The sequence below is a fragment of the Rosa rugosa genome, chromosome 7, assembly GCF_958449725.1.
Source record: "Rosa rugosa chromosome 7, drRosRugo1.1, whole genome shotgun sequence".
In the NCBI taxonomy this organism is placed as follows: Eukaryota; Viridiplantae; Streptophyta; class Magnoliopsida; order Rosales; family Rosaceae; genus Rosa; species Rosa rugosa.
The window spans coordinates 20,697,991-20,708,703 of record NC_084826.1 but is presented as its reverse complement, the minus strand read 5'-3'; the positions used below and the strand labels follow the sequence as shown (position 1 = coordinate 20,708,703).

Below are 10,713 nucleotides of genomic sequence, written 5' to 3'. Positions count from 1 at the left end.
TAATAGGTATCTAACTGCCAAGTCCTACGGCACAGAGATATAAGTTCCAATGACATTAATGTGATTGATGATAGAGATATAAGTTCGAATAGCATTAATGTGATTGATGATCAAATCAAAGACACATATAGGTGTTCACTTGATAGTCTATATTTTCTCATCATTTTGTATGTTCAAATCATAGTATTGATTCTATCTATGTCTAGTGAAATTTGGGACCTATCTTTCAATAGTTATGGCTAATGAATGAAAATTTTACTTGAATGAGTGAGAAAAGCTAAAATGTTACCGAAATGTATGGATTTATGTTATACATTACTATTGAAGAGAACACTTTGTCCAAAACTCCAAATCCACCTCTCTTATTGCAAATTTTGTCTTTTGATATATCATCCCCGTCCCTGAATTTGTTTAGTTTCTGGGTTTTTGGTTGGGGTCTTTCTATTTTAACCTAGCAAAGTTCTGAGTATACCTAACATCTAAAAGTTTATCCCTTAATTCCCAACTTACCCTTGTTATTTTCCTATCCTGTTTTGTGGTTTTTGTTTCTAATTAGAAGTTATTTTTTTAATCTGAGAGTCTAATTAGAAGTTTTTGTATTCTTTTCTTCTAATTGAATACTCAAAATCTAAAAGTAAAGAAATGTACATACAAATGAGGTGACCTATACAGACATGATCTTCTCTTTGTCTAGTCATTGTTGTTTAGTAGTACATGGTTACACAAAAGAATATACATTCAGAAACATGTTTCATAATATCTGTATCGTGAACAAATCAATTGCATATAAGGCCTGGATATATGGGCGCCAATAATTTGGCTGATGAAAATAACTCACTCTTTCATGAACAATTGATTTCGATCATGATCAATGCAATGGTGATCTCCAATCCAGAGTTTTCTTCGGGTGATCTTTCTGCACTTCTTTAGGAGGAATGAAGCAATCCATTGAGAGGCCCTGAACATTGAAAGCAAGATCATCGATGGTCCATGTTTCTTCTAACCGTGTGATTGCGGAGCCAGTCTTTAAATTGTCCCCGAACCGTGTGATGACCACACTCGTCTGACCGGCATGGGCGATCATCACCTCTTCCACCGTCCGATAATCCTCGATCTTAGTCGACATTGTGGTCTCCCAGTATGTAGGATAGGCACCAGGTGATTGAATCCTAGTTAAGTAAGAGTCTTCTAAGTGCACGAGTAGTCCATTTCTTTGGCTGAAGTAACCAAATACCACATGTTTGATCATCTCTGCAGTGCTATCGCTTCTTTCAGACAGATCTGTCTGATCGGCTGACAATTTTAAGACAAAGCAATCGACGTCTGAGATTTGCTTTTCGCCCATGTACTGTGCTGGGGCAAATACAGCTGATATCGCCATGGGGTCTAGTCCCTACATACACACAAATTTTACTTAACCATTTTGTGTAATTCCACCTGAAATGTCATGCAACTTTTGTATGTAAACCATCATTATAACTTCCTCCCACAACATGCATAGACTTGCCACATTACTTTGTAACCCACATACTTATCGTGATCAGAAGAACTCATATATAACCAGGTTACATATAATTAATAACTTTTCCTAAATCAACAAGTGCAAAGACCATTAGAATAAGACTGTTGATTTTTCCTCATATATTTCAGTATTGTGATCATATAATCGTTAACCAAAAATAATTGCCAATACCATCCATAGTCATATTCAGTTCTATATAGAATACAACGTACAAGATCCGATATTTTGGCTGTTAAGAGCATAAGATGATGTCTCACTTGCAAATACAATAAAGGAGACAGCTCCACATTCCTACTACGAATCTCAGTCGGATCCCAAATCCACCAAACATTTTATTTAAATATAAAAAACAAGTAAAATGATGCCTACACTTAAAAATTATATATATCAAGACCCTCTAATTAGTGCATGAGGTACATCAATAATTAACATGTGCAAGGACGATCTTAACGTGGTTGTTTCATCTGAGCTAGCTATTTAGTGTATGGATCTGACACTATTTCTGGGTCGTTTCAGATCTTACTGATAATTCTGTAAAAGAATTTAATGAGTCGGATGTACAAAATATGCAAGACGTAAATGAGCCTGCTTATCAAAGATACTATAAAATTTTACGGTACTTCAAAGTATTAAAACTCCGAACCAAAAACGTTAGAGTAAATTCACCTGTTGAGGTTGACAGGTCAATACTATTCACTAGTTTTTGCCTTTCATTTCCATCATTTAGGTTGGCAGGTCAGATACTGTTCACAAAAGGTCATTCTGAGTCAATTTCTTGACCTGCTAACTGACATTTTGTAACCTTTTGTGAACAGTATCTGACATGACAACCTAAATGATAGAAATGAAAGACAAAAATCAGTGAATAATATTGACATGCCAACCTCAACCAGCGGATTTACTCTTAGAGTGCAAATAATTTTCTCAACCAGTTAATTCAACAGCGTCTGATAGTACACCCCACGCTACTCACGCATCATGATGTTTGTGGACTATTATTTTAAGCTGGCAAGTGATGATACCAGTACTGTACTGACATAAGAGGGCTTATTATATTTATGGTCACCACTACCCTACCTAGAAATTATGTAATTTTGTGGTCACAACATTTAAAACAAGTCATTGATGATGCTACCAAGATTTTTGAATATTTCTGATGGGAAAGTACGAGGAAGAACATGCCAAAGTAACTTGGAAGCAAACCGCATTATATTATATGGGAAAGTAGCTCGCTTAGGACACAATTTCCCACCACAACATTCTTTGGTTCAAGTAGTTAAATAAGTTTCAGTTAGTTAAAAAATAGACATGAGGCATAACAAACATACTAAAAGAAACAGATCGAAGTTGTTATAACTAAATTTATAAACACCAGGCCTGTTGATATGATATATGATAGATTACTTAATAGGCTAAGAGAAAAGAAAATGACTTGCCTGGAGTGCTCGCCGTAGAGGACGAACACCGCCCTTGGCAGCATGCGCCCCAAGCCACGGCGTGTGGCGCCATGCCACATTGCCATCACTACCAGCTGCTACTTTGTGACCACCCAGAACTAGTTCAATCAGCCACTTATTAGGAATCATCTGCCACATTACAAAGCACCCTTTTTCTGATATAGTGGTGGCTCCACTGGTGGAGCTGCCAGGAGCGGGATCATCCACCATCGCCATGTTCACTTTTCCGGTTGCAAAAATGTTCTTGACTTTACCTTCTAGCTTGCGGCAGCCTGTGGCTGCTGTGAAGTGTTGTATTATGTATTGTGCAGTAGAGGAGACCTGTTTAATTAATACAATAATTATTACAGAAGAAAGTTTATTAAAGGGGATAATCAAGACTTCCAGGAAGATTTAGATATTTCAGTAACCTTTCTACCAGGACTAAAGCTTCTAATAATTACTTAATTAGTTAACATTACAACCTAAACTACCTTTGAAATTTGTTGTTGGCCGTCTAATTAACTAGGAATTGTTTGTGTTTCTGCAAGCATATGAATTGTGCTTTTTTGAAAGGTTGTATCTCATACTAAAGTAAAAGCTTCCTTTCACATGGTGGGACAAGAACTAGTGTGGCAAATTGCTAAGAAAAGCTGAACTAAAAACACAAAACCAAAAAAGAAGGCCCATAACATCAGATATTATGTTCTCCACACTATCACGGGTCACTTTCACTTAAAAAGTTGAAGCATAGAAGACACTTGATCTTAAACCAAGCAAATCTTTGTTAACTAATGATATTCCCCATGAAACTATCCGTGCAGTCTTGATCATGATAAATGATCATAATTCACCAGTCTTTTTTTCTCGCAGGATATTTCGACACAGTAAACTAAACCAACACCAAATCGTCATAAACCTGGGAAAAATTAAGTTCAAGGAATGCAGGAGTTGGTAATTACGTACCTCGTTGAGGGGCAGTTTGGGGAGGGCAGAGACAGGGAAGAGAGGGCAACCCAGAACGCTGAGGAGGACCTTGAAGTCAGACCTCTTGTTGAAGATGGCAAGGGAGGTGAGGTGGGTCTTGATCCATTTCCTCCATGTCTGACTCCTCATTATGCCTTTGCTCGAGCGATTTGTGGCATCTTCTTCTTCATTAATATTGGGTTCTTCTGATAATGGTGCAAGACGACCCATATCAAAGCTAGTTTGCTATGATCAATCAATGCTAGCTTTGCCTGTGTCTGGTTTTGCTTAGACAGAGGAAATGAGGAAGGGAGGGAGAGTTGGTTTGGTAGCTGCAGCATATAATGAAATGAGCCAACCGCCCAACTCCAAAACAAGTGCTTAAAAAAGGGTGGCACTGTTGTAATGTACTCTTTTCCACTCGCAGTTTCGATGCGTGCTGCTCAGATTACTCCACAATCCCACTTTAGTAGCAGATACAAACAAATTCGAAATGAAAAATTTCTCTTAAGGATTTCTACTTGGTTACTGTTTAGGTTTCTTTGAAGTATTTGGTCGAATACCTTTTTTTATTTTATTTTATTTTTTTTTTATAATAAAAAGGTCAATAAACAACTAATAATATTACAACTGAAGATGTACGAACAAATAGTCAGTGAAAATGTACAACAACTAGTTCATAAGTGGAATTCATGACCTTTTACTTACAACAATAAACATTAATATCATCAGACCAAATTGTATTGGCATCAAACACCTTAAGAAACATGTGAACAAATGTGACCAACTACTGAAGAAATTTAAATTGGCTTGGTCTAACAGTGAGTTTGCAGATCGATTTAAGAACTTTTCTTCCTACATACGGTCAAAATAAAGAAGTTGTTTTTGGTTTTCTTGTATTTAAGCCTTTTCTAAACATTCTATTAAACATATTGTCTTCAGTTTAAATAAATTCCTGACAAGAATAACCAACCGCCAGACCGATCAGCCTTTTGATTGCCTTTAAGTGATCTATAAATTCCAAACTTCCAAGTTAATTGCCTTTGTAGATGAACAACTTCATTGGCTTTTATCCAGATAGAGACATATATATTCGTTATCCTAGTTACACTATAAAATGTATAGTAAGTTCTCCTGGTGCTATTTAAGTGACAGTAGAGGCCAAAAAGAATGAATTTGCAAGTAATTGTTATTTTCTGCTAAGAGGGGCCATGAACTACTCGGATCGTCCTTTATTAGTTAGTGGTCTTTTCATGATGCTACTCTTCTTGAATCACCCTTTTTTTTTGTGTCAAAGATCTCCATTAGCTAAAAGTTCTTTCAATGATGCTGGCAAAGTATGGAGATTACCAGCTTTTTGCCATTCTGATGCGAATCACATTTCAAACTCCAGAAAAAGCAAATGCAAAGTTTTTGAGGATTTCTTCAGGCACATGCACCGGTGTGTGCGCACTACACACTTCCTAGTAGAGTAGCCCTGCCCATATTGCTAAGTACATACTTTAAGTTGGGTTGGCTTCAATACTTCACATGCAATAAGCTTTCATTAAGATCTATGTGTAAGAATATAACGACATTAATAAATAAAAATAGAACCCGCTTGACAATTATCGCCATCTTATTAGTTTTTACTGTTGTTTATTTGAGCTTCTATTTTATAACACTTTTTATCAAACATGCATCATAATATATGTAGGAATTTCTATATATCGTGTCAAATAAAGAAATTTAGGCATCTAACTTAAAATTAAGAAGAAGACTTCCTATAAGCCCTAATGAGGAGTTTTTTTTTTTTTTTTTTGTCTAATGTAAAATAATATTCCACATTCTCACGCTACCCTTTAATTATGGCCTAGCACCTTGGGTCACACGGGCAAAGGACTTTGTCCCGGGTCTTGGATATCCTCCTTTCCACAAGAACTATATTGTTTGAGCTCACTGTAGGTTCTTGTGGAAGAATCATCCTTAACAAAACTTTTGGATATCATGAAGAGCCTTAAGCGAGAATTCATGTGAAGGCAACAGTACTTGCATGGCCATAATTAGCGCGTGAGGACATTAATTGTTGAAGCTCTACCAACACATACACATTGTGGTTGGCAATGGGTGTACGCAGAAGGAGGAGGAGCTTTCAAGGGAGGAAAATATGCAGGTGGTAACGTGTCAAAGTCGTTTAAACTATTTGCAATTATGGCTTTTTCTGATGGGTTTGGTATGTGACTATGTGGTAACAAACTGGAAAACTTGTGTCCCCCCTGAGTTCGGTGCCTTCTGCCCTTCTGGTGTAAGGCAGAGACGTCAATGTCGGTGTTGGAATGGAAAAGAATCCTCCAGGCCAAGAAATAATGGAAAATGATTCCTTCTATTTCACTAGTGGTGCTTTTCTATTTATTCTTCTTGATTTGCCAGTCAAAGGTAAAAACCATTTTATTCTAAAAAAAGAAGAAGGTAAAAACCGTTTATATATCATTATCAAATGCCCATCAAACATAATCTAAATAGAAAATTTTGTATTCATTAAGGTAATAGAAATGATGTTCTTGACTCCAGTAGATATATCTTCATTTTCTTTTCAGCCTTGTGGTAAATTACTAACTTGTCAAGAATCGAGTTTACAAAGAGGAATCACAACTCTGTCATAGAGAAGGTAATTATGTTAGAGCACGGCTTTTTAAAGCTGGTTTGATTATTAGGCTTAATCAAGGAAAGATTAATTTATCTTTACTGCATAATAACAGTTTGATCTCAAGCTAGACGGACTCAGGATGTACCCTTTGTTAAGAGAAAAAATAAAATTATGTCACCAGACTAAATGAACATGGACTTAATTAATGAAGTGTTAAAAAAAATGTGTGTGTAGGTTGGGACAATTTATAATATGAAATTATAATCTAAACATATTTTACATTTCAACTCAATCATGAGATTGGAATGATATGAACCCACACATTTCTCTTTCGTTTATCTATTGAAGTATTTAAGAAGATATCTCATGTGAATTAGAAGCTAAAAGAGTTCCTTTATCTATACTATTGTTAAGAGAATGGGTCTTGTAAATCAAAATTGAAAATCTTAAGGTAAATAACCCTAAATAAATTAAATATTTTAAAAATCTATTTACTTTTTATTTTTAATAAATAAGAATCTCAAAAATCAACTTTTGTCTCCCACTATATATGTTTCTGCAACAACTGTTTTCACTTCACATGCAGAGCATGTGCGAGATTACCGGTGTCGGTGTTTATTAGCAGATGAGTTGAAGCAATATAATCAAACTTTGGTGGTTAACTTTGGTAGTGCGAGATTACCAGTGTTTATTAGCGGATGAGTTGAAGCGATATAATCAAACTTTGGTTGTTAATTTTGGTACAGCGTTTTGCCCCCGTTTCACTTATTTGATTTGAGATATTGGAGTGTACTAATCAATAGGCAGAGCAAAAACGTATGATTCTTAAACACAAACCAGTTAGATTTATCAAAAGTAAGCTATCTCTCAGTTATTTTGAGTAATGGGAAGAGTTTGTTAGAATATGAGGTCTAAGTCAAGAAGGTGCACCTAATTATGTCAACTAAGTACAACTATAATTAAAACTTACACTATATCAAAAGTTTAGGACAAATCCAAACAAAACAAAAAATGTAACATTTAATGGTGAGTTTTTAATATATATATATATATATATATATATATATATATATATATATATATGAAAATTGACACACTTGATTCGAGTGGTGGCTAAAGGAACTTTTGGTGTGGATTCTATTCTATGATTTTCTTCTAAAAATTATTAAATCAAAAAAGAAATTAGGTTACATGGTAAACAAAAATTAGTCTATTTTCATGTCATGAACAAATATATATGACCATTTTTCCTTGGAAAAGATCTAAATTACCCTTATTTTATTTTTTTGGTCAATCTAAATTACCCTTATGAGTGGAAGAGATTCGGAGGCTTATGAATGTTCTTCATATATCCTCTATACAACATACGCCATTTTGCTGTGAGGTCAAAACAAGGTTGCTCATGCTATTGTTAGTTTTGTAGCCCATGAAAATGCGCGAGTGATATATGGTTAGAGGATGAGCCTCCTTGGGTCATGTCCGTCATTAGTGATGGTAGATCTTTAACCGATGTTTATGATAGGAAAATGAATAGCCCGTGTCTTCCACTTATATTGGGAGGCAAGGGGACTACGCTAAGTCATCTTTGATGGTTATAATTTTTCTACCATGAAATAAAAGTTTCTTCTTCTCAAAAAAAAAAAAAAAAATCAAATTACCTTTCATTTACGATTTATTACAAAATTTGGTCCCCCTATTCCAAAACTATACAAAATTATTTGAGCGCATCAAACAAGTCACCCATTGTTACGCATTGTCACATGTCTTGCAATTGAGAGTAATCATATCAGTTTGGAGCTTTGGAGCCTCATTCAAGCTTTCAATTGGCATCTGCCTTGCTTCCTCTCCTTCTTTTGGTCACCCCTCTTCTTCATTCCCTCGCCTTTTCTTACGTTTATCCCATGATGTCTACTGTGACCCCCGATAATGTACGAGTCCCACAATTCTAGCTTTACGTTATTCCCAGAGAAAAATTGACCAAGTAACATACACATTTCCTCCAAACCAGTAACGATCTATTTGCAAATACCTCGGTAACAACAGTTGCTGTAGTCGTGAAATTTGGGCCAACACTGACCGTCAAAATTCATGATCACCAAGTGTTCGATGAATGTACGCTAGGAAATCTCACCTAGCTAGCTCTATCTACCATGGCCATTACCTTAAACAACAACTTCAACTATCCCCCCTCAAAATCCCAAAAAACCCCGAATCCGGAATCTTTGGCTACCCAGAAGAACCACCCTGAGTGGTTTTCACCTGAAACAGGAATCTACCACAGCACTTACCCTTGTGTTAATCTCCCCTCCGACCCTTTTCTTGATGTTGTGTCGTTCATTTTCTCACACAGCCATAATGGGGTCTCATCAGCTTTGGTTGATGCCTCATCAGGGTGTTCAGTATCTTACTCGGAACTCTACTCTTTCGTCAGGTCCATGGCCTCGGGACTCCGCAAAATGGGCATTTCACAAGGTGATGTTGTTTTGGTTCTCTTGCCTAATTGCATTTACTACCCCGCTGTGTTCTTGGGTGTTTTGTATGCTGGTGCTGTTGCCACAACCATGAACCCCCTCAGCACTGTTGTAGAAATCAAGAAACAGATTGCTGATTGTAATGCCTGTCTTGCTTTTACTGGTCCCGAAAAAGTTGATGCATTGCAAGCATTGGGTGTTCCTACTATTGTGGTGCCGGAAAATGTAATTTTGGGTTCAAAGGCAGAGGCCTTTGAGGAGTTTTATAAGCTTATGTGTTGTAAAGTTGATCAACCTCCAAGGCTAGTGATTAAGCAGCAAGACACCGCAGCGATACTGTATTCGTCGGGGACTACTGGTGGGAGCAAGGGTGTTGTGCTTACACATAAGAATCTTATAGCTGCAGTGGAGCTCTTTGTGCGTTTTGAAGCTTCACAGTATGACTACACAAGTTTGGAGAATGTGTATTTGGCTGTCGTCCCATTCTTTCACATATACGGGCTGTCACTTTACGTGATGGGGTTGTTGTCTTTGGGGTCTAGAATTGTTGTGATGAAGAAATTTGATGTTGACCATGTTGTTAAGTCCATTGATAGGTATAAAGTCACACATTTCCCTCTTGTTCCACCAATCTTAGCAGCATTGACAAAAAAAGTACCCAAGGATGTGACGGCAGCACATGGTCTTCGGAGTTTAAAGCAGGTTGCTTCTGGAGCAGCTCCTTTGAGCATGAAAATCATAGAGGACTTTGTTCGGGCCCTTCCCCATGTTGATTTTATTCAGGGATATGGCTTGACTGAGACCACTGCAGTCGGAACTCGCGGTTTTAATACTGAAAGGGTTAAGAACTATTCTTCAATAGGACTTTTAGCTCCAAATATGCAAGCTAAAGTAGTAGACTGGAAAACTGGAACCCCTTTGCCTCCAAACAATTCTGGTGAGCTTTGGTTACGCGGGCCAGCGATCATGAAAGAGTACTTGAACAATGCAAAGGCAACCATGTCAACAATTGATGAAGATGGCTGGCTACATACTGGAGACATTGTGTTTTTTAATAAAGATGGTTACATATATATACATGATAGGTTGAAAGAGATTATCAAATACAAGGGCTTTCAGATTGCCCCGGCAGATTTAGAAGCTGTGCTGATTAACCATCCTGAGATAGTAGATGTTGCAGTAACAGCAGCCATGGATGAAGAATGTGGAGAGGTGCCGGTGGCGTTTGTGGTTAGGAAAAATGGCAGTAAACTTTCCGGCAAAGCTGTAATGGAATACGTTGCTGGACATGTTGCTCCACACAAGAAGGTCAGGAAGGTGGTGTTTACAAGTTCAATACCCAAATCTGCAGCTGGAAAGATTCTCAGAAGGGAGCTTAGGAATTTATTGACTGCTAGACTCTAATGAAAGAAGACTAATCTATATTTCAGCAGACGGACTCTAAATCTAGAATAGGACATATTGGTAGCATCAGAAACCAAGAAAGATCGTTCCTAATTCAAGTCTTATCACAAATATATATGTAGCAACATATGTGTTGAACTATTTGTAGTTGAGATTAGCTTCTGGTTTTTCAACTTTAGTTTAATAATTTGACATAACAGATTGAGCTGATTACTTCCATCAACTATCGTTTAATGAACGCCCAGTAGAATTGATAAAACAGAGCTGTAAAGCCGCATTAATCCTTTG

General features: G+C 36.9%; 2 protein-coding genes across 2 annotated transcripts; one reads left to right on the top strand and one right to left on the bottom strand.

Moving 5' to 3' along the window:
- Positions 1–627: 627 nt before the first annotated feature.
- Positions 628–4,289, bottom strand: LOC133721304 (uncharacterized). The gene is made up of 3 exons (XM_062147877.1): positions 3,925–4,289; positions 2,959–3,300; positions 628–1,393 (listed from the first exon to the last, which is right to left on the bottom strand). The coding sequence occupies exons 1-3, from the start codon at positions 4,153–4,155 to the stop codon at positions 869–871; spliced, it is 1,098 nt and encodes a 365-aa protein (XP_062003861.1). The 5' UTR covers positions 4,156–4,289; the 3' UTR covers positions 628–868.
- A 3,965-nt stretch (positions 4,290–8,254) lies between these two features.
- LOC133722582 (4-coumarate--CoA ligase-like 6) lies at positions 8,255–10,609 on the top strand. The gene has a single exon (XM_062149460.1). The coding sequence runs from the start codon at positions 8,701–8,703 to the stop codon at positions 10,423–10,425; it is 1,725 nt and encodes a 574-aa protein (XP_062005444.1). The 5' UTR covers positions 8,255–8,700; the 3' UTR covers positions 10,426–10,609.
- The last annotated feature ends 104 nt before the right edge of the window (positions 10,610–10,713 follow it).

Excerpts from the sequence above, each read along its gene's own strand:
- LOC133722582 (XM_062149460.1), top strand. The coding sequence starts at position 8,701 with ATGGCCATTACCTTAAACAACAACTTCAACTATCCCCCCTCAAAATCC.
- LOC133721304 (XM_062147877.1), bottom strand. The coding sequence starts at position 4,155 with ATGGGTCGTCTTGCACCATTATCAGAAGAACCCAATATTAATGAAGAA. Across the intron at positions 3,301-3,924 it reads CCAAACTGCCCCTCAACGAG|GTCTCCTCTACTGCACAATA; the intron begins GTACGTAATTAC and ends TTAATTAAACAG. Across the intron at positions 1,394-2,958 it reads CTCTACGGCGAGCACTCCAG|GGACTAGACCCCATGGCGAT; the intron begins GCAAGTCATTTT and ends GTGTGTATGTAG.